The sequence below is a fragment of the Danio rerio genome, chromosome 7 (genome assembly GCF_052040795.2).
Source record: "Danio rerio strain M-AB ecotype USA chromosome 7, GRCz13ab, whole genome shotgun sequence".
NCBI classification, from domain to species: Eukaryota; Metazoa; Chordata; class Actinopteri; order Cypriniformes; family Danionidae; genus Danio; species Danio rerio.
This window is the reverse complement of record NC_141027.1, coordinates 5824305-5845053: the sequence shown is the minus strand read 5'-3', so window position 1 is coordinate 5845053 and position 20749 is coordinate 5824305. Positions and strand designations below refer to the sequence as shown.

Sequence of the window (20749 nt, the reverse complement as noted above, 5' to 3'; positions counted from 1 at the left end):
ACCAGGCTTGCACCAGTTAACCACATGCTTGAGTTTTTTTGCTTATAAATAATAAAAACAATTGCAATTCTTGTGAATTTTAATAGCTAGTTGAAGGCTCTTAAGCAAAATGCAACATTAAGTACTGAGATTTTGGATTGCTTATTTAGATTTTATGTTTAGCAGGACTCTAAAGGTTTGTTTAGTAGATTCAGGTGTGCACTAATGTTCTTCAAGGTCAGCAGTGGTTTTCGCTTTGCCGCTGTGCACTATGCTGTTTATATCAGATCTGGCAGATAGCAGTGAACAGTGGGCTTTGCTTCCTGCGTGAGTTGTCGCTGCGGTATAAAAAGTCAGTTACTTTAGAAATGGTTTACTTGTTACACTTCTGGTTAGAGATAAGGGCACATAATGTGGTTAGCGTGCTGAATGTTGGATTTCCGTCTGCGAGGTGTTGGCGACGCGTCAGCGTTAAATGTATAGATTTAAGTATTTTATAGCATATGTTAGTTATACATAGACAGTTTAAAATAACTCTTATGTCCAGTGATGTGTTTGTATTTATGATTATTCTTTGTAGCACCGTTGTCCTGTGAGACACATCATTTCATTCCTCTGTATGTCCACACATGTAGACAATAAAGCCAATTTGACTTTACTTCAAAACAACATTAGCACTATTTAATTGGCTGTAAAATGTTGTACTTTGAGAATCATTGGCTGCTGATATGATTTCCCTATTTAGAAATTGCAAAGAATACTTTATTATATTAATATAAATAAATTATTAAATTCAATTTACAATGTAGATTGTGTCAAAGCAGCTTTACATAGATCATAGTAAATTGAAACAGTGTCAGTTCAGTTTTCAGTGTTTAAGTTCAGTTCAGTTTAGTTCAGTTCAGTGTGGTTTAATAGTCACTACTGAGAGTATAAACACTGAAAAGCAAATCCATCGATGCGCAGCTCTACAGGTCCCAAACCATGCAAGCCAGTGGCAACAGCAGCAAGAAAAAAAACTTTGAGAGAAACCAGACTCTGTTGGGCACGACCTTTTCCCCTCTGGCCAAATGTCTTGTGCAGAGCTGCAGTCTAGGAGCCGGAGGCAGGAAGCTGGACCTTATAGAAGACTCATCTGTCCCTGGAGCATCACAAGACTCAGTCTCATGCTTTCCACTTCTCCATGACCACCACAGCAGCTGCTCAGGATATGGCCTGGTCCAGGATTATTAAGGAGAAAGTCAAAATGTGTAAATATAAATCCAACTTAACCTCATTTAATAATGAAACATTTCTGTGATTGTTGCAATTTAGGATTAATCTCCAAGCAAAACATGTTTGATACTTCTTGGGTCCTTTAGTCTTAGGAATGAAGAAGAGAAACTTTCACCAAGGCCCATTAGTAACTTTTTATTTAACATTGGGTGGCACGGTGGCTCAATGGTTAGCACTGTTGCCTCACAACAAGAAGGTTGCTGGTTGAAGTCCCGGCTGGGCCAGTTGGCATTTGTGTGGAGTTTGCATGTTCTTCCAGAGTTGGCGTGGGTTTCCTCCGCGTGCTTTTATTTTCCTCCACAGTCCAAACAGATGCACTATACGTGAATTGAATAAACTTAATTGGCCGTAGTGTATGTGTGTGAATGATTTTATGAGTTTATGGGTGTTTCCAAGTGCTAGGATGCGGCTGAAAGGACATCCACTGTGCAAAACATGTGCTTTATAAGTTGGCGGTTCATTCTGCTGTGGGTGACCCCTGATGAATAAAGTGACTAAGCAGAAGGAAAATTAATGAATGAAAAACAACATTGTTTACAATAACAACATCAAGCCACTTCTAAACTGTTATTTGATTAGGTTTAACTCCTTCTGTTCAGATCTGCACCTATATAAACCTCTCCATCTGAACTAAAAACACCGTCTGTCAGTTTCACTTCCTCTGATGGACCATTCGTCACTGCACTGCAATGTCATGAACAACTCAAAAGCTTTACACCTTCTGATGATGTATGTCTGATGCATGAGAAAATGATGCATGACTGTTTCAGCGAGGTTGGTTGTCTTGTGGTTCACCACATGCAGACCAATGCAATGCTTCTCACAACAACATCAGCAGAGAAAGCTTTAGTTTACTGCGGACAAAAACGCAGCTCCAACAGAGAGAGATGCTTTAATTAGTTAAACGTTCATAATGACAGATGTTTCTGAATATTCAGTTTACATTTGTTCCATTGTAAATTAGTGCTTGTGTTCCTACTTCAGACCCTAGTGGGACGAGCTGGGATAAGTACAGCAGAAATCCCCTAGCTCTAAGAGGTGTGTGTGTGTGTATGTGTATGTGCGTGCGTGTGTTTGTGTGTGCTCATCAGATGTCCACAAATGACAAATGGATCATTGTAAGGAAGTGTCTCTATCTTTTCTGTTTGTATCTGTAGTGTCGGATGCTTCAGTCGGTCAGCTAAACTTCAGGACATGAACGTCTTTCAGAGCTCCTGCTGCTTTTAGGAGCTTTTCTGCTTTTCCTTCTTCACAGTGAGTGTGAAAACTGTTGCATAACAATATTTTAATGAGAAGGTTGTTAGAGGTATATCTAATGCTACCAATTATGTCAAATTTATGGTAAGAAATTACATAATGGGACTTTTATATCTGCTTTGTTTGAAATTTCTATAAACATAAAACATCTGTGAATCACGAGACACTGAAACTGTTAATTAACAGAATATTTTATTCATTGTGGATATTGTATGACAGTTTTTTCTCATTTTAAAATGCAACAAAATAAAAATCTTTGTTCAAATCCATATTCACGTTTTTGTTAAATATCAAATACGATTGCATGCATATGGTTAACGTGCATATTTTGTTACAGATTACATCTCTCAAACTCAATCAAATTTATATTTAAGCAAAAAATGTAACTAATAAGTAGCCAAATGCATGTGTTATCCTAGGATATAAACATGCAAACATTTGATCATTTATTGACATTTAGAGTTTATATAAACTGTTAAAGAGAAACCATGACACCATACACGAAGAATGACTGTATACTTTGGTATATTTCTCTCTTCTGCTTTTCTCATCAGAGTATTTGTTGTTGATATCAATCTAACGTCAAAGTATTTCATCAGTTGTTTTTATTTCTGTATGTTTAGGGTCATGTGTTGGTGGAGATGTTGAGGTCGTGCACAAAGCTGTCGGAGACTCACTGGATTTACTTGCTAATTATGTAAAAGTCAATCTAGTAGACTGGAAATATAAGGAGAAAACATTTGCAGAGTATGGTAAAAATCAGATTACATTAGTGCAACCATCATTATTTCCTGAAAGGATAAAGAAGAATAAGGACAATTTTAGTATAACAATAGAGGATCTGAAACATCAGGATGCTGGAAACTTCACAATTGTTGCGGTAAAAGTAGGAGGAAGTCAACCTCCAACAAAACGGATCGTGCTGCATGTTCACAGTGAGTTTGAATGCTTTTAAGGTTAAACTGTAAAACTGCACACAAACATTTAACAGCTGCCTACATCTGTATCGATTTACCTGCAGCTGAAAACTTTGTTTATGAAGGAACAGTACAGTTAACTACTGCATGTAATTCTCCAACAGATCGCATCAAAAATGTGCAGATTGATTACAAGATTTCCCGTCTGTCAAAAAACTGCCTGTTTCATCTCCATTGTGAAACACTGGATGACCTGAACTCATCCTACAGCTGGAACAGTGATCAGGGCAAGAGTCTTGGACCGCAGCTGAACATCAGCCTCCATCCAGCAGAGAGCAGCAAAGTCTCCTGCACAGCGGACAACAACGTCAGCAGAAAGAGCACTGAGGAGACTCTAGTGTGCACTGAGGAATCTAAATATACAATTACAGGTCTGTGTTCAAATAATACTGAAGGTCATCCTAAAAAATGAACATAACGTTTTTGAGAACAATGCAAGGGTATTTATTCTAAAAATTTGTGCGTTCATCTTTATTTTTAAGTTACTGTGTCCTAGGGCTGGGCGATTAATATTATTTTTTCGATTAATTCGAATTTACGTTTTGACAACGATTTAATTTTATATTAAATCAAGAATCGCGATTTTTAAAAAAATATATATATATATTTAAGACATTATAATGGCACCAATGCGCTTTGGTTCACTCTCCTTATGAAGCAGGAAGCACACCAGAAGCGCCTCTCTGCAGTTACCCATACTAGCCTCTCTGCGACGCGCACGCAGTTCATATTTTAGCCGCGCCACAGAGCGCCATCTGATTCGTTTCATGTTAAATATCATGCGAATGTGCGTGTCTGGTGTGTGATAGTTTAAAGCCTTTTTTTGCCATGTGTGGGCCATTTCTAATCCAACTCAGTAAAATAGTTTTATTATTCTGTCATTGTGAAACTTGATAATTAGCTGAATATATATATTTTTAAACGTGTACGTAAGTCAAAATTATTAGCCTCCTTTTTATTTTTTCCCCAATTTCTGTTTAACAGAGAGACGATTTATTAAACACAATTTTAATCATAGTAGTTTTAATAACTCATCTCTAATGACTAATTTATTTTATCTTTTGCCATGATGACAGTAAATAATATTTTACCTGCTATTTTTTTAATACACTTCTAGTTTAAAGTGACATTTAAAGGCGTAACTGGGTTAGTCAGATTAACAAGGCAGGTTAGGGGAATTAAGCAATTTATTGTATAACAATAGTTTGTTCTGTAGACTTTCGAGAAAAAAAAAAAAACAGGAAAATTTTAGGAAATATTTAAAAAGAAAAAAAATTCAAAGAGGGGCTGTTCATGTGTCTGTTGCGCATGGTTAGTCATATGGCTCATGGATGACATTACGAATAGGTAAAGGCATTTAAAGCACTAAATCTGATTTGAAGATACCTGCAGAAACCTTTTGTGTAGTTCAATGTCTGATTTTTATCTATTTTATTTTTTTAAGCTTTAGTCTTTCTGAAAATGCTGCATTGGATTGGCCTTGTTTATTCAAATCTGCTGAACAATACAATAATGTCTGTGTAGAAATTTAAATTTTCAATGTTTAGATGGAAGGCAGTGTTTTCCCACACCTTGGACTGCATAGCACTTCCTGTTCTTTTTTTTCAGTTAATCTCTCTTGTGTATATATATATATATATATATATATATATATATATATATATATATATATATATATATATATATATATATATATATATAATCAAGAGGAGGCTAATAATTCTGACTTTGTGTATCTGTATATCTACAACTGTATATCTTCGCAAATTAGTGTGGTTAACATATTTAATCATGCTGTTCCAACTGTCAGTTTTGACAACAAACAGAAATGGTGATCAGGGGGAGTCTGTTAGCTTGTAATAACTCACCCCAAACCGCTTTCCTCATCCTTCTGAATGAAATGCCTGCTTTAATACATCCAATCAGCTCACATTAGAAAAAAACAAGCCACGCCCACTGTTTTGATATTCAGTATTTCGTTTCTCTAGGAACTACACCACAATAAGAAAAAAATAATAATAATGGTCGCAGCTTCCAGTTTATGCTGACTTTACTTGGAGGGGCGCGTTACCATTAACTCATCCTGAACTACTCATTAAAGTCATGACAAAATTATAAATGAACAGCTCATGAGTTTATGCTGATTACATTTAGCTTAAACTTAAATGTTAAATAATGCTTTAATTAAAAACATGTAATAAGTAATTAGGTTGCTGCATGAACACTTGCAACTCAAGTTGTAGTTAAAGTTAATTAATTATTAGTGTTTGCCTTAACTCGTCATTAATTTATAATAAAGTAATGTTTAGTTTATTAATACATCATTAATTTATTGTTGTTGTAAAGTGTTACGATTAATTTTTGCAGACTGGCTTTATCATAAGCTTTTTCTTTTAGACTAAGAAGAAAGTTCATTACAAAAAGACTATTATAATCTTTATACTGCTTGCAGACCATTAAATAAATAAGAATGAAATTATTCAAATGTTTTGATTCACTGAAGTTTATAAAAATCACAGGTAAACAGTTTATTAAAACAAAACTGCATAAAGACATGAATCAAACTGATTGCAGGTGCTAGGACAAATTAAAGATCCTACACTGTTAAAATGTGGACAATAATAGTTTAAGAGAGAACTTTTACTTTAATACAGAACTAAGAACATTTTAATGATTTGTGTTTCTCGTTTTCTCAACTTCAGGTCAGATTACTGTCGTGAAGATTGTCAGTTTTCTTCTGGCTGTTTGTCCGTATCTGTTAGCGACAGTCGTGCTGCTCTTCAAAATCCATGAAGCGAGAGGTAAAACTTCTGTCTGCTCTTTTTGTTAAATAATAAGTCAATATTGACAATAGATAATGTGAATATAAAGTGTTGAACTAAAATTTGAAGCTGAATTTTGTGTTTTACAGTTTCATCTGATGTAGACCAAAGCCAGTTTATCGTAACTGAGGATGAAACTTCAATACCAGTTTGATTTATTTAGCCTAATTGCTGTATGGTTTTAATCGCTTGCCTCTTCTCTATTTCTTAAGTAATTTTTATATATACAAACAAAATTGTATGTATAAAGCTTAAAGAAGATAACTGTTAAAATTGTTAAGTGTTCATGTAATGGCAAATAGGGTATTGTTTAATCATGATGTGAAATAATCTTTACTTGTATTTTCAGTTTTTTTATAAAATGGTTACATATAGTGTCTAGTTATTGGGTCCTTCAGTGGTCTTAAGTGTTTTGAGGTATAATTTTATTGCATCGTTGGTTGTTTGAATTTTTTCCTAATTTGATGTTGATTTCTCTGTCTACTTTGTCTATGACAATCTTTTCTTTGTAGTTTCACAATGTCAATTTTACATATCATAATACAGTTTAGTAATTTAATTGTTTAGTGGCAATGTTTAGCAGTTTTGAAACATCTAATGACAGTAACATGATTATTTCATCTCAACATGCCTCTGTTATTATTTTGTACTGCTTAAATGTCTTTTTACATATAACAAAATTTTGTCTCTCATTATAGATTACACATATTACCTACTGGATTGTTATAAATATGGTACAATTTTAAATATAATGACAGATATAGGACCAAACTCACCAAACGTTAGGTTCAATCCACCTGCCTTGGTAAAAACAATTAAGTTAAAAATCTGTTTTTGTTGGAACAACATGGATGAATTGTGTGAAACCCAGCATTTTCTGTGAAGCTATTTGATTTGAGTTTAGTTGTCGCTTTTATTAATAGATTAACTGTGAAAATATAATTGTGTTTAGATTTATTTAATGTCACACTTTTTTGAAAATCCTTTGAGCGCACTTGTTTTTCCTGTAAATAGTGCAGATTTCATCAAATCTAGCAATGCAGAGATTGTTTTATTAAGAGGTTAACACTGGGGGGTGTCAACATTATTTTGAAGATGGTATAAGAATTTGGGAAAGTGTTGCACTTTAACACAACTGTGTGGAATGAACAATTGCCGGTTAAAGAAAATCTAAAACTGTGCAGTAAAAATGGCCAACGCAAGTAAACAACAAAGAAATAAACACATTTTATCAAATGAAAATTAAACAAAGCTCGGATGTTTTAACCCTTTAAATATATGCAAGCAAAAAACAAATCCCAACACATTTTTTTTTTTATTTCAATAGTTTCCACAAGACTGTTAAAATATGTTTTAATTATATTTAAAATTGAATAACCAGAAAGTTTATAGTGTATATCAATGTGTTATAAGCCATATTAAAAGTTCTGATATGTTTAACAATCTATTTAAATTTGGTGAAAATAGTGCTGAAAAGTTTAATCCACGCTTATTTTCCTGTGGTATTACATGATTCTTTTAATATACGGTAAATGCTTGTACAAAGATATTTTTCCTGCATTTACATAGACGAATTGTCACATGATAAAATTTCCGTATACATTTTTTGGTGTTGGGGAATTAGCAAAAACACCCTTTTACAGAGAGTATGGGTGGCTCTTATAAGAGCCTTTGGATTGAGTTGACTCCGCGCTTTACTTGGAGCTGGTGTACTTGGTGACGGCTTTTGTGCCCTCAGACACGGCGTGTTTGGCCAGTTCCCCGGGCAGCAGTAGTCGCACTGCGGTCTGGATCTCTCTCGATGTGATGGTGGAGCGCTTGTTGTAGTGAGCGAGACGAGACGCCTCACCGGCGATGCGCTCAAAGATGTCGTTGACAAACGAGTTCATGATGCCCATCGCCTTCGAGGAGATTCCAGTGTCAGGATGGACCTGCTTCAGCACTTTGTACACGTAGATAGCATAGCTCTCCTTCCTGGTCCTCTTTCGCTTCTTTCCTCCTTTACCGGCAGATTTAGTAACCGCCTTTTTGGAGCCCTTCTTGGGTGCAGTCTTCGCTGGTTCAGGCATGATGCTTGATGTGGATCTCTAAGGAATAATTTCTCTACAGAAAGTACTGGGTTTTATATACCACGTATGCTAATTTCAAATTCGAAAAATGCAGCCTGTGATTGGTTTATCTATCGCCCTACCCATGGAATGACTTGATTGGTCAGGTCAAACCACCAATGACATATAAGCGTGCAGATAAGAGGCTTTGAAAGATTGACCCCGCCCACTTCCTAGTGTTTGACGTAAATTACCTCATTGCACCAAAACGTTTTTCAGATTTTTCCGCTTTTAGCAGTAATAATTCATTGCAAATATTAAATGTCTACAACATTAAATAACATATGTTTGCTTTATAGACAGCGTTATAAGCATATAGATAGCGTTATCAATTGATTACTATAGAAACAGCGCAGTTTATTGCGATCATTGCAAAATAACATTGTTGAAGTGTTTTCTCTATACGTATTGTTTCCTATTCAGTAGCCATGTCTGAAACGGTAAATATTGGTTTATGTTCACCATTTTTAAAGCTGTAATAAAATATTTGTTTTCAAACTGTAATTTATAATACCATTTAAAATAGACAAAGTTATTTTTACTAAAACAATCACAAAAAAAATGTCTTTTAAAGGGAGATATGGGTGGCTCTTAAAAGAGCCTTTGGGTTTAGTGCAGCAGCTATTTAAGCGCGCTCTCCGCGGATGCGGCGGGCCAGCTGGATGTCTTTGGGCATGATGGTGACTCTCTTGGCGTGGATGGCGCACAGGTTTGTGTCCTCAAACAGACCCACCAGATAAGCCTCACTGGCCTCCTGCAGGGCCATGACGGCGGAGCTCTGGAAACGCAGATCAGTCTTGAAATCTTGAGCGATTTCTCTCACCAGACGCTGGAAGGGCAGTTTGCGGATCAGCAGCTCAGTGGACTTCTGATAACGGCGAATTTCTCTCAGAGCCACGGTACCAGGCCTGTAACGATGAGGTTTCTTGACACCACCGGTGGCCGGTGCGCTTTTACGTGCAGCTTTGGTGGCGAGCTGCTTCCTCGGAGCCTTTCCTCCGGTGGATTTACGAGCGGTCTGCTTGGTTCTTGCCATTGCTGCGAGATCAGGGTTTGTTCTTCTCTTCCGACAAGTACGTATGTACTACTGACAACGTTGTCGCCTATTTAAAGCGTAGCTGCCACGATCTTATTGGATGACGTGAATTCAAGTGATTTGACTGGTTAGTCTGCTCTCGCTTTACGACAGTTGACCAATGACCGCCTTTGCTTTTTGAATCCGTTTAAAGACAAGTTCCCGCCCATGCGTGATAGAGGTAAAGTTGGTTTTATATTCGCACATTCGTTCATTTAGAAGTGTCTATATTGTTTACCATGTTACTTTGAATATTCAATCGGAATTAGCATGCAAGTACGACTTGAAAACAACACTAACAGTTTATTTGACTGTGAACCATGTTGTACTTTGATAGTCATTGGCTGCAAATTGGATTTTACTATTTAGAGTTTGCAAATAATTTTATGAAATTGTATTATGGGGAAAGTCTGAATGTGCGAATATAAAACCAACTTTACCTCTATCCAAATGTGCATTATTTTTGCCTTTGTATAAACAGAAAATGGAAAATGATCAAAAACGTAAATATTTGCTGCACATTGTAAATGTTGCTTTAATGCAGAGTATATAGCGTTAAGCTTTAATTCAGATCTACAGCGCGACATAATTAACGATTATATTGAAGTACTTATCGACTCTATTTTTTTTTTACATTCAATATAATTTTGCCTAGAGATCTCTTAAACTCAAACTGTAAGGCATTTTATAAACTTTTTGACTTGTAAAGGGATTATAAAACGAACTCGAGGCATATTTGAGCTTCGACGAAAGCATTTGTCTGATTTATTAAACAAATTTGTACTAAACTTTACTTTAAGCAGTATCAGTGAATATCAGTTCCACCTGAATGCAAAATACTCTTTTAAGGAGGAAATGGGTGGCTCTTAAAAGAGCCTTTAGTTTTAAAACTTGAACTGTTTATTTCTTGGCGGCTTTCTCGGTTTTCTTGGGCAGCAGCACGGCCTGGATGTTGGGCAGCACACCACCCTGAGCGATAGTCACTCCGCCCAGAAGCTTGTTCAGCTCCTCATCATTGCGTACCGCCAGCTGAAGGTGTCTGGGGATGATGCGGGTCTTCTTATTGTCACGAGCGGCGTTTCCAGCCAACTCCAGAATCTCAGCGGTCAGATACTCGAGCACAGCAGCCAGATACACTGGAGCTCCCGCACCAACGCGCTCTGCATAGTTGCCTTTGCGTAGAAGTCTGTGAACACGGCCGACAGGAAACTGCAGACCCGCCCTGGATGAGCGAGTCTTGGCCTTGGCGCGGGCTTTGCCACCGGTTTTGCCTCTTCCGCTCATCTTGATCAAGAGATAACTGTTCTGCCACCTAAGGGAACAATGACACAAATTTCCGTAGTGCGCCTTTTTAAAAGAAAGCGAGCGACTGTGCTATTGGCTGGAAACGGAAGACATTACAAACCAATCAGCTAGCGTCCCTTCGAGCCACACCTCTTTCCGCTGCCGACAGCCCGTGGGGGACAGTTCCCCGAGGAATTGAAATTCATCATTTAACTCACGTGTTTCAAATCTGCTTGCAATATTTTTTTTCCTGTTGAACACGCACAAAAAATATTATAATAACCTGTTTAAATGTTTAAAGGAAACCATTGATTTACAGAGCATTTTTTAATATGGAAATCAATGGTTACAAAATTTCTAACTTTCTTCAGAATAAAGGAACTCATAAATGTTTGTAACCACTCGATGTTGAGTCAATGATCAATACATTCCTATTTTTGGGGTATCCCTTTAAGAACGTAATAAAGGGCTTACACTGAAAATGTTTTCCTGAGAGTAACACAAATAATGATTAAATACTTCATTTCTTGATGTAACTGAGTCAAAAATAAATGATGACTGTTGAACAAGTTAGCATGAAGCAGTTCAGTTCCAGTCTACACTCAGAAAATTATTTCTGCTGTTCAAAATCCTTTTTAAAATGAGCTAAATCAACAAAATTCTGGACTATTTTGGGGACAACTTCATTGCTTTATGTGTAATCCACTTAAATTTGTAAAGACAATTAACTCATTTTGGGATGACATGAAGACATTGTGGAACCCAGCATTTTTACAGTGCATATCATGAATATCAGCACATCCTACTGAAAAAAAAAACCCTAGGCTGGTAGGCTGGTTTTAACTGGTCAGACAGGCTGGTTTTAGAGGGGTTTTGGCCACTTCCAGATATGTTTCCATCCATTTCCAGCCTGGTCTTAGCTGGTCAGGCTGGGAGATGACCAGCTAACACCAGCTTAACCAGCCAAGCCAGGCTGGGAGCCCAGCCAAAACCAGCTATATCCAGCTAAAACCAGGCTGCTCAAGCTGTTTGTAGCTGGTTTTAGATGGTTATTTTCCAGCCTGACCAGCTAAGACCAGGCTCGAAATGGCTGGAAACCAGCTTAGAAGTGGCCAAAACCCCTCTAAAACCAGGTTGGTCAACGAGCTAAAACCAGCCTAGGCTGGTTTAAGCTGTTTTTTTTCAGCAGGGATATATTTAATGTTACATTACATTCTCATTTGTCTTAAAGCATTAGTTCACTTCCCAAAAATGAAAATGTACTCAGTTAACTTTATACTCAAGTGTTTCCAAACCTTTGAGTTCTTTTTCTTTAATCCTTCTGTTAAACACAAAAATGTACAAAAAAAAACTAAAAAGCAGGTACCATCGACTTCCATAGGAGGAAACAACTGTGGATGTCAATGGTTACATGTTTCCAGCATTATTCATAATATTATTGTAGGGATAGTTTACAGTTTGACCCAAAGAATGACCAGTCTGGTAGATGAAGAAGAGCCGGAGTCAGAGATTTAAATAAATAAATGAAGTTTACTGTGATAGTTTGCAGTTTCAGTAGCAGAAGCCAGCTTCAACACTCGCAATGAGTTCCTAGGCAGCTCTGCTTACAATCACCAATCAATAACAATTATACTCTCACATAATGTCATTAACCTCGCCATACATATAGGTGCTCTAACCTGATTGGTTAAAACACAGATAGACTAGGAAAATTTCCATTTGGGGTTTGTGTGTACAATTCTGAAGTTCATGAATGAATAGTGTATTTTTTAGAACTCAACAAATATCTTTATGGATATTAAAATCATAATTAATTTAGAGATATCTTTAATTACTATTGTGACTAGTCAAAACTCATTTAGAGATATCTGCAAATATTTTTCAATGGAAGTCAATAGAGGAATATGACTAGTCATAATATATTTGCAGATATCTGATAATCTGATTTCGTACTAGTACAATTGTAATTGTAGATATCTCTAATCGTCATTTTGAATAGTCCAATTATAATTATGACTAGTCAAAATATAATTAGAGATATATCTAAATATATTTATGGATAGTCAGAACAAAGATTTAAATGCTAAAACGGCTTGCCATACGCTCTCACCCAGTAGCACAGTGGAGATTTCTCTAGTTATATCTTTTCAGTCATTTGTTATGCAGTCAAATATTTCGCCAAACAGTCCTTAGGGATGCGGTGACACGCAGTCAGATATTTCGCCGAACAGGTCGCCACTTTTTGCACTCATAAACAATCATAAAGCTCACGTGCTGCAGGAATGAGGAGGTCTGCTGAAGGTGCAGCTGCCGTGCTGTGAGGAGTTCTCGTCTTTAATAAATAACGGCAGTTTGCGTTCACTGAACAGTAAGAATGATTAATAAATCCATATGAAACAGCCCCTTAAAAGTCACGTCTCGCTTTCAGTTTCGGGCTTTGGCACGTTTTGCACTCACACACAAGCGTACCGTGCCAAAGCCCAAATGATCCGCGCTCAGGCACACCTCTTCCAACCTGGCCAGGGCCGGCCAAGTGAACCGTGCTTGAGCCCGATTCAGCGCACTCACACTTCTCAAACGATCCGGGAAACGGGCCTGGGCACGGTACGGATGGCATAGTGCGAGTAGGCCCTAAAATGCTCAGGTGGTAAAAGTTTAACCTTAGCCTTAATGGGGATTTTACTGTGTCTTTTCAGAAATAAACTCGCATGAAAAGGCCACATTTAAACAATCACAATGAACTTAAATATACTGGCGTTTTGCGAAAATATACACGTTTAGTTAAATTTCCATATTGTAACAGTAATGCTTAAAGAAAAAGGTCAATAAAATCTCTGAACCTTACATTCTTTTTTTATTATTAATTCTAGTCTGAATAACATTTATTTGACATTGAATATAGAATGGAGTTTGCTAGCGTCCTTATTCCCGCCCTTTTAACTACTCTGTAACCTCTCCAGGTTAATAAATTGCAGTGTTTTTTGGCAAACGAATTTATTACAAAATATTTTGATTTATTTACATTGTAAAGGATGTAGTGTTTGCTCAAGCATGAGGAGTCGAAGATTTCAAGATCAAGATTTATTAGCTTCAGAGCTAAACAGCAAATAGCTCTGCATGCCACATGGTCAACACAATGATCCTCCCACACATTCTTCCTTTACCCTTTTATAGGCCCCAAAGTAACTACTAGCGCCCCCATGTGGCTCAGTGACAATACAAGAACATAAAGGACAATTATTACGTTTTTCTGATTATCATATTGGTTTTTAGCGATGTGATGAACAGATTACAATAGTATTAGAAGTAATTAAGGTAGGACTTGGATTTGATCAGCGACACTCCTCACTGCGTCTTTCTGGTTTCCCAGAGAATATTAATTTTCAAAATATGTAGTTACTCTAGAAACCAAATATCAAGTAGTCTAAAGCCTCTTTTATGACAATGTGGGTGGCTCTTAAAAGAGCCTTTGATATAACGACCGATCGTTGGGGTCTAACCGCCGAACCCGTACAGAGTGCGTCCCTGACGTTTCAGCGCGTACACCACATCCATTGCGGTCACGGTCTTCCTCTTAGCGTGCTCGGTGTACGTAACGGCGTCACGAATAACATTTTCCAAAAACACCTTCAGTACACCACGAGTCTCTTCATAGATCAGACCGGAGATACGCTTGACTCCACCACGGCGAGCGAGACGACGAATGGCGGGTTTGGTGATTCCCTGGATGTTATCACGCAAAACCTTGCGATGACGCTTAGCGCCTCCTTTTCCCAGTCCTTTACCGCCTTTGCCTCTTCCAGACATGACCTCAGTGACAATTCGATGAATAATAACACATCAACTGTACACAAGCGACCTTTACAATCATCTATAGGACCTAGTTGAAACCAGTATAGGCGGCGCTTCACGAAGTCACGTGTCTTTAGGAGGGCCCGAAAAGCGGTTAGGCCTAGGCGACAGTTATATACAGTTCTTGTAAGTTATGTACATTTAGTTAATCTCTCTGCCCAACTGTGAACACTTAATAATCTCAATAATTTATTTAAAATGAATACGCAGACCCAACACAAGATTTTTAACAGCTGGAAATGCAAACACAAACTACGTCGTGTGGACAAATACATCAAAATGATGATGCTGAATTTACAAACAGTATTTTGAATTTTGTAAAACACAAACAGTAATGCTAGCGAATCACTCTTAGACTTAGTATTATCTGGACCTATTCTGAATGTAATTATTTTTTTACAACTTACCACCTCTGAACTAAAATTTTATTGTAAATGAAAATCAATTATCTGCCTTCTGAGCACTTGAGTCGAACTTTAAAGCCTTAGCAAACCCATAGTAATATAAACATATTACTCAATACCGCACTCTTCAACTATAGGGTATATTTAATGATAATGTTTCCTTCACTTTACTGTTGTTCATTTTTGAAGGCCAGTTTTTAATACAAGAGAAAAAAAGGTTATCTGCACTGAACAGGTTGAGCCCTATTTGTGCACGTGCCTGGATAGACACAAAACATCAACATTTAGATGGATTGTTCTGAGGTCTATTAGTTTATTAAATATTTAGTTAAACGCAAAATCAACTGAAACCAAAATGGCTGAATTGAGCATATACTACCCTACTTGTTATTCAGTCACAAGACAATGGCAAAAAGTAAAAAACAACTTAGAGATAAGAAAGTATAAAAATGAAAGGTGAACGTACCACAATGGATGTGATATAAGATTCAGTGGTTATCTGAAAATAACATACCTTAAAATGTCATGACTGACCAAATTACTTCAGGTATTTCAGAAAGGAATGCAATAAATGACAGAATATTATAGATCATTGAAGTAAAAACTAAAGTATACTGTACTTTTTAATTTACAGTATGTTGTAATATTCATCAATCAAGTGTTATAATACTATAATATCTGAAGTATAGTGTACTTTAAAATGATGCTATAGTATTTATTGAACGTCAATGTAACATATTTTACTTTAATTCAAGAATACTTTGATACCGCATTAAGCTAAAGTGTACAAGCTGACCGCAACAGTCAGCTCTATTGCTAGTAGATAACCTCTTCAGCAAAATATGCTTTAATCATTCAAGATGTGATTTTTGTTATAAAGAGGCTTAGGGGACAAAGCAGCTGGCGAACACCCGCCTATATCAAAGCGTACTATATTAACAGTAGTTTTCACCCATTAAAAAAAAAGCATCTTTTCTAGATACATTGAAGTGGCTCTTAGAAGAGCCTTTGGGTTTAAATGAGTCACCAGTGAATTTAGGCGCGCTCTCCGCGGATGCGGCGGGCCAGCTGGATGTCTTTGGGCATGATGGTGACTCTCTTGGCGTGGATGGCGCACAGGTTTGTGTCCTCAAACAGACCCACCAAATAAGCCTCGCTGGCCTCCTGCAGGGCCATGACGGCGGAACTCTGGAAACGCAGATCAGTCTTGAAATCTTGAGCGATTTCTCGCACCAGACGCTGGAAGGGCAATTTGCGGATCAGCAGCTCAGTGGACTTCTGATAACGGCGGATTTCTCTCAGAGCCACGGTACCGGGTCTGTAGCGATGAGGCTTCTTAACGCCGCCGGTTGCCGGTGCACTTTTACGGGCAGCCTTAGTGGCGAGCTGCTTCCTTGGAGCTTTTCCTCCGGTGGATTTACGGGCGGTCTGCTTAGTTCTTGCCATTGTGAGTAAACTTTGAGTTCCAGCTCAAGAGTAGAATGATATTGGTAGGATGCAGACTCGGCTTTATATTAGGAGGTCAGTAGTTGTTGAGGCGTTTGATTGGCTCTTGCATTTACGTCGTAGTGTGACGTGCCAATTCTGACCAATGGCAGTGCATTTCTTTTATTTCTTTGTTATTTTTTTTAGGATAAGCTCTCATTGCATGGAAAGTAATGGCGAAACGACATTTTTATTAGCTTGTAGATTTGTTTATCAGGTAACTTTTTTGTTCAATTCTTAGCTTTTTTTCGTGTAGAGTAGAATAAGCAAACTCCTATTTGTGATTTCCATATGCGAGTGAATGCTTCAAGTGGAAATGTTATGGAAACAATAAGCTTTAAGCAAGCGTCATACGTTTGTGCTGAACCTGTACGCCCACCATTGATGTATTTTAGGCATTTAATTGTGAGTAAATTGATTCACGTGGATGAAACATATTTAAATAACCAAAGTTTTCCTCATCGTGAACGAAAAGGGATGCTTTCGAATATTTGTCTACCTTCACTACCATGTAGTTCATGGTTTATTTAATTGCCGTTTTATAATCAGTTGTTTAAGACCATGGAGATATTGCTCTTTACTGTTATGTATGTGGCTCTTAAAAGAGCCGTTTGGGTGTTTGGAAGAATCGAGCATAAGTAGTCGATTATTTCTTTTTGGGAGCCGCCTTTTTAGGCTTCGCCGCCTTGGGTTTGGCTGTTTTGGGCTTGACTGCCTTCACCTTCTTGGGGCTCTTGGCTGCTTTCTTGGCAGCTGCTGGTTTCTTTGCCTTCTTTGGGCTCTTTGTGGCCTTCTTGGCAGCTGCTGGCTTCTTGGCTTTCTTGGGACTCTTTGTCGCCTTCTTCACAGATGTAGCCGCCGGTTTCTTTGCCTTCTTGGGAGATTTCTTAGCGGCGGGCTTCTTGGCTTTCGCGGCGGTTTTCTTGGCTGCCTTCTTGGGCTCGGCTTGCTTCTTGTTGAGCTTGAATGAACCGGAGGCGCCTGTGCCTTTGGTCTGGGCCAGAGTGCCGTTAGTCACCAAGGCCTTGACTGCGGTCTTGACGCGGGAGTTGTTCTTCTCCACATCATATCCACCGGCGGAGAGAGCCTTCTTCAGGCCTGCGAGAGACACGCCGTTTCTCTCCTTGGATGCGGTCACAGTCTTGACAATGAGGTCGCGAACATTTGGACCCGCTTTCTTGGGCTTGGACGCCGCTTTCTTCTTGGGAGCTTTCGCTGGTGTGGCAGCTGGAGCTGGAGCAGTTTCAGCCATTTCTCTAAGCAGGAACCTTCACCTACAACTAGCAGTGAATAATGAAGCTCTGCTGGGCGGCGCTGTTAACTTAACTGTCACATGAGAACCGTGTAGAATCAATCGCCTCTCAGAGAATCGCCTCGACACAAAACTTGTGCTTTCTCCGTTTAAACACAGAGCAAAACAAGTGCAATAAAATATTTTTCAGCAGACTACAAAGACCTTATTGATATGAAGAGGGTCAAGGCTTTATCATGGAATTCAAATAGGAGACGACCTGAATTTTGTTTTAGATATATGGAGTCATTTATCCTCTGATCTTTCACTGAAGTTGTTTTACTGCATAGACGGCCTGGAAAAAATAAAACAAGTTGTGCAGTAAGAGTTATTAATGTATTTCTTTTTCTTTTTTTAACATAAGACCCTTTCAAATTTTATTGTTTGTTTGTTTAGACTTTATTAATCCAAAGGAAACTGCACACCGCAGCTCATCATACAACAAAATGAATTAATATATTAAATTACAAATTATACGACAATAATGATATTATAGTAATATATAAGCTATAAGTCTAGATAATTCATCAATTGCCTAGAAGCAAATGCTTGTTTTACAAAGTATTTTAACTATGTTTCAGTACTTTTAAACACTGCACCAGTGTGTAGCATATTAACCTCCATAATGCAAAATCAGTAAACAACAAAGCAATCATCCAAAGTTTATTATACAGTATTTGTTGCAGCAAAACACTAATAGTTGTCTATAATGTCTGCTGTCCAAAGATTCAATTATCCTGTGTCATGAAAACGCTTCGACAAAGTAAGTGTATAGAGGTATGGAGGTATGACAGTCCTATGTTTCATTTTATTTTTTATATAGCTCTTATGTTTGCAGGGACAACTTAAGATAAGACACAGTTACAAAAACAGAATATTTGAAGAGTGACTACATGGATATTTCTTTCAATACTCAAACCTCCTACTTTAATTTCAGTATTATTGAAATAATGTAAACTTTCTTTTTGACGTTACTCTGAGGGAGGAGGTGTTACAACTAAGAATTGGTCTCAACTACAGCTGTTCTGATTGTAGTTCTGCCTTATATATATATATATATATATATATATATATATATATATATATATATATATGTATATATATTAGGACTGTGCAATTAATCGAAAATCCGGTTTCAATTACGGCTTTTAACGATTATGAAAAACCATTAATTGAGATAAACGATTATTCCATCATATACTGCCTCCTTTCCAGTTCCAAGTGAAAGTGACTAAAAAAAAGCATGTGCTGTAATGTAACTTTTGCAGCATGGGATGCGCATCATTCATGTTTTTAAAAGCACAAAAGAGCACGTGCTGTTGTGTGTGCGTGCTGCGCTTAGCCTCAGACAGCAGAGCACATGCACATCTATAGCCATCTTAATGCGAGCACTTTAATGGTCAAGTACATGCACGGTGTTTAGTGATTATTCATATTAATCCTCATTTGTGTAATAAACAAACAAATTGAGAATCAAAAGACACGCGAAAGAGAAACCATATGGGAGCCGCACTATTCTTAAAGTGACAGCGTGCGATATTCCTGCTGCTGTTTTTATTATTAACCAAACAACAAAAGGACAAAATCCACTCACTGCTCTTGACTGAAGGATTTTTGTAGTTAAAGTTTCTTCTTACAGTGAAGATGCTTAAAACAGTTTAAACATAACAGATTTAATAGCTCATTTCTAATAAATGATTTCTTTTATCTTTGTTATGATGATAGCACATTATATTTTACTAGATTTTTTCAAGATGCTAGTATTCAGCTTAAAGTGACATTTAAAGGCTTAATTACAGTAAATAGGCAAGTCATAATGTAACAGTAGTTTCTTCTGCAGATAAGCAATAATATATATTGCTTAAGGGGGCTAATAATATTAAGCTGTTAAAATAGATTTCAAAATATTTAAACCTGATTTTTTTCTAGCTGAAATAAAACAAATAAGCCTTTCTTCAAACAAAAAATATTATAGGAAATAGTGTAAAAAAATTGCTCTGTTAAACATAATTTGGGAAATATTTATATATAAAAATAAATTCACAGAAGGGCGAATCATTTTGACTTCAACTGATAATCGTTTTGAATAATCATGATTACAATTATGACCAAAATAATCGTGATTATGATTTTTCCCATAATCGAGCAGCCCTAATATATATAATAATATATAATATATAGCAGTTATAATAGCTAAAAATCTGCTACTATGTGGTAGTGATTTTCATCTTTGATTTTTTTTTTTTTTTTTGCATTAGGTAAGCTAGTCCTCTGAACTTATAGTTAGCTGTTTTCTGTTTGTTGTTTTAGGCTTTACTAAATCAGTTTTGATATAGTTTCTGTTAAATCTCTTTAGCTGTATTAAAAAATCCTTGATTGTTTTCTAAACTTTTGTGTTGACTCTTCACTCTAGGGCTGAGGATTAAAGTGTGTTTTCCTCGTTTATTTATTTATTTTCAAATTAGCTCTAATTCATATTATTTACCAACTTTTGGTCTTTGTTACACCTTTTCAGCAAAAAAAAAAAAAAAAAAAACCTAGACTTGTATAAGGTCGTAACAATTACAATACGGAGCAAAAATAATTCACATAATACTTGAAAATTAAATAATTTCAAGACAGTAATTTGCAATGATTGCAACTGAATTAGTTACAAAATAACTATAAAATGATACAAAAACATTAATTGTATCAGCTTAAATGTAAGTCAACTAAGAAAGGGGGAGACAAACAACCCTGGAGAACCACCTTTCTGCCAATTTCAGTTGCTACCCAGATCAAACAAATCTGAACCAATTAATTAGGAGCTGAACGCCACGTAATAATTGCAGGCAGATGTATTTGATATGGGTTGCTATTGAAATCTGCAGGATGGTAGTTCTCCGGGAAGAGGATTGGCCACTTTTGCACTAGGCATACACTGAGCGGAGACCTTATTGG

The 20749-nt window shown here is 37.0% G+C and overlaps 5 protein-coding genes and 2 pseudogenes across 7 annotated transcripts; 1 reads left to right on the top strand and 6 right to left on the bottom strand.

Annotated features, from left to right (window-relative positions):
- Positions 1–2448: 2448 nt before the first annotated feature.
- Positions 2449–6936, top strand: LOC147835883 (uncharacterized; annotated as a pseudogene). Its single transcript, XR_015495012.1, has 5 exons — positions 2449–2508; positions 3135–3446; positions 3593–3859; positions 6191–6289; positions 6400–6936. The product of XR_015495012.1 is annotated as an uncharacterized LOC147835883, transcript variant X1 (transcript).
- Positions 6937–7342: 406 nt separating this feature from the next.
- Positions 7343–8406, bottom strand: si:dkey-23a13.22. Its single transcript, XM_087260564.1, has 2 exons — positions 7488–8406; positions 7343–7445 (listed from the first exon to the last, which is right to left on the bottom strand). The coding sequence occupies exon 1, from the start codon at positions 8377–8379 to the stop codon at positions 8005–8007; it is 375 nt and encodes a 124-aa protein (XP_087116690.1). The 5' UTR covers positions 8380–8406; the 3' UTR covers positions 7343–7445; positions 7488–8004.
- Positions 8407–8873: 467 nt separating this feature from the next.
- On the bottom strand, positions 8874–9501 carry hist2h3ca1 (histone 2, H3ca1). The gene is given in 1 exon segment (NM_001366435.1): positions 8874–9501. A coding segment is annotated over 1 exon segment (411 nt). The 5' UTR covers positions 9455–9501; the 3' UTR covers positions 8874–9043.
- An 850-nt stretch (positions 9502–10351) lies between these two features.
- On the bottom strand, positions 10352–10818 carry si:dkey-23a13.20. Its single transcript, XM_087260560.1, has one exon. The coding sequence runs from the start codon at positions 10775–10777 to the stop codon at positions 10394–10396; it is 384 nt and encodes a 127-aa protein (XP_087116686.1). The 5' UTR covers positions 10778–10818; the 3' UTR covers positions 10352–10393.
- A 3025-nt stretch (positions 10819–13843) lies between these two features.
- zgc:163040 lies at positions 13844–14614 on the bottom strand. The gene has a single exon (XM_087260583.1). It carries the CDS (start codon positions 14582–14584, stop codon positions 14273–14275), a length of 312 nt encoding a protein of 103 aa, XP_087116709.1. The 5' UTR covers positions 14585–14614; the 3' UTR covers positions 13844–14272.
- LOC147842991 (histone H3) lies at positions 13844–16519 on the bottom strand. Its single transcript, XM_087260551.1, has one exon. The coding sequence runs from the start codon at positions 16477–16479 to the stop codon at positions 16069–16071; it is 411 nt and encodes a 136-aa protein (XP_087116677.1). The 5' UTR covers positions 16480–16519; the 3' UTR covers positions 13844–16068.
- Positions 15740–17813, bottom strand: LOC147842990 (histone H1 pseudogene; annotated as a pseudogene). Its single transcript, XR_015495205.1, has one exon. The product of XR_015495205.1 is annotated as a histone H1 pseudogene (transcript).
- Between the last annotated feature and the right edge of the window lie 2936 nt (positions 17814–20749).

Coding starts and splice junctions, on each gene's coding strand:
- si:dkey-23a13.22 (XM_087260564.1), bottom strand. CDS start 8,379: ATGCCTGAACCAGCGAAGACTGCACCCAAGAAGGGCTCCAAAAAGGCG.
- si:dkey-23a13.20 (XM_087260560.1), bottom strand. CDS start 10,777: ATGAGCGGAAGAGGCAAAACCGGTGGCAAAGCCCGCGCCAAGGCCAAG.
- zgc:163040 (XM_087260583.1), bottom strand. CDS start 14,584: ATGTCTGGAAGAGGCAAAGGCGGTAAAGGACTGGGAAAAGGAGGCGCT.
- LOC147842991 (XM_087260551.1), bottom strand. CDS start 16,479: ATGGCAAGAACTAAGCAGACCGCCCGTAAATCCACCGGAGGAAAAGCT.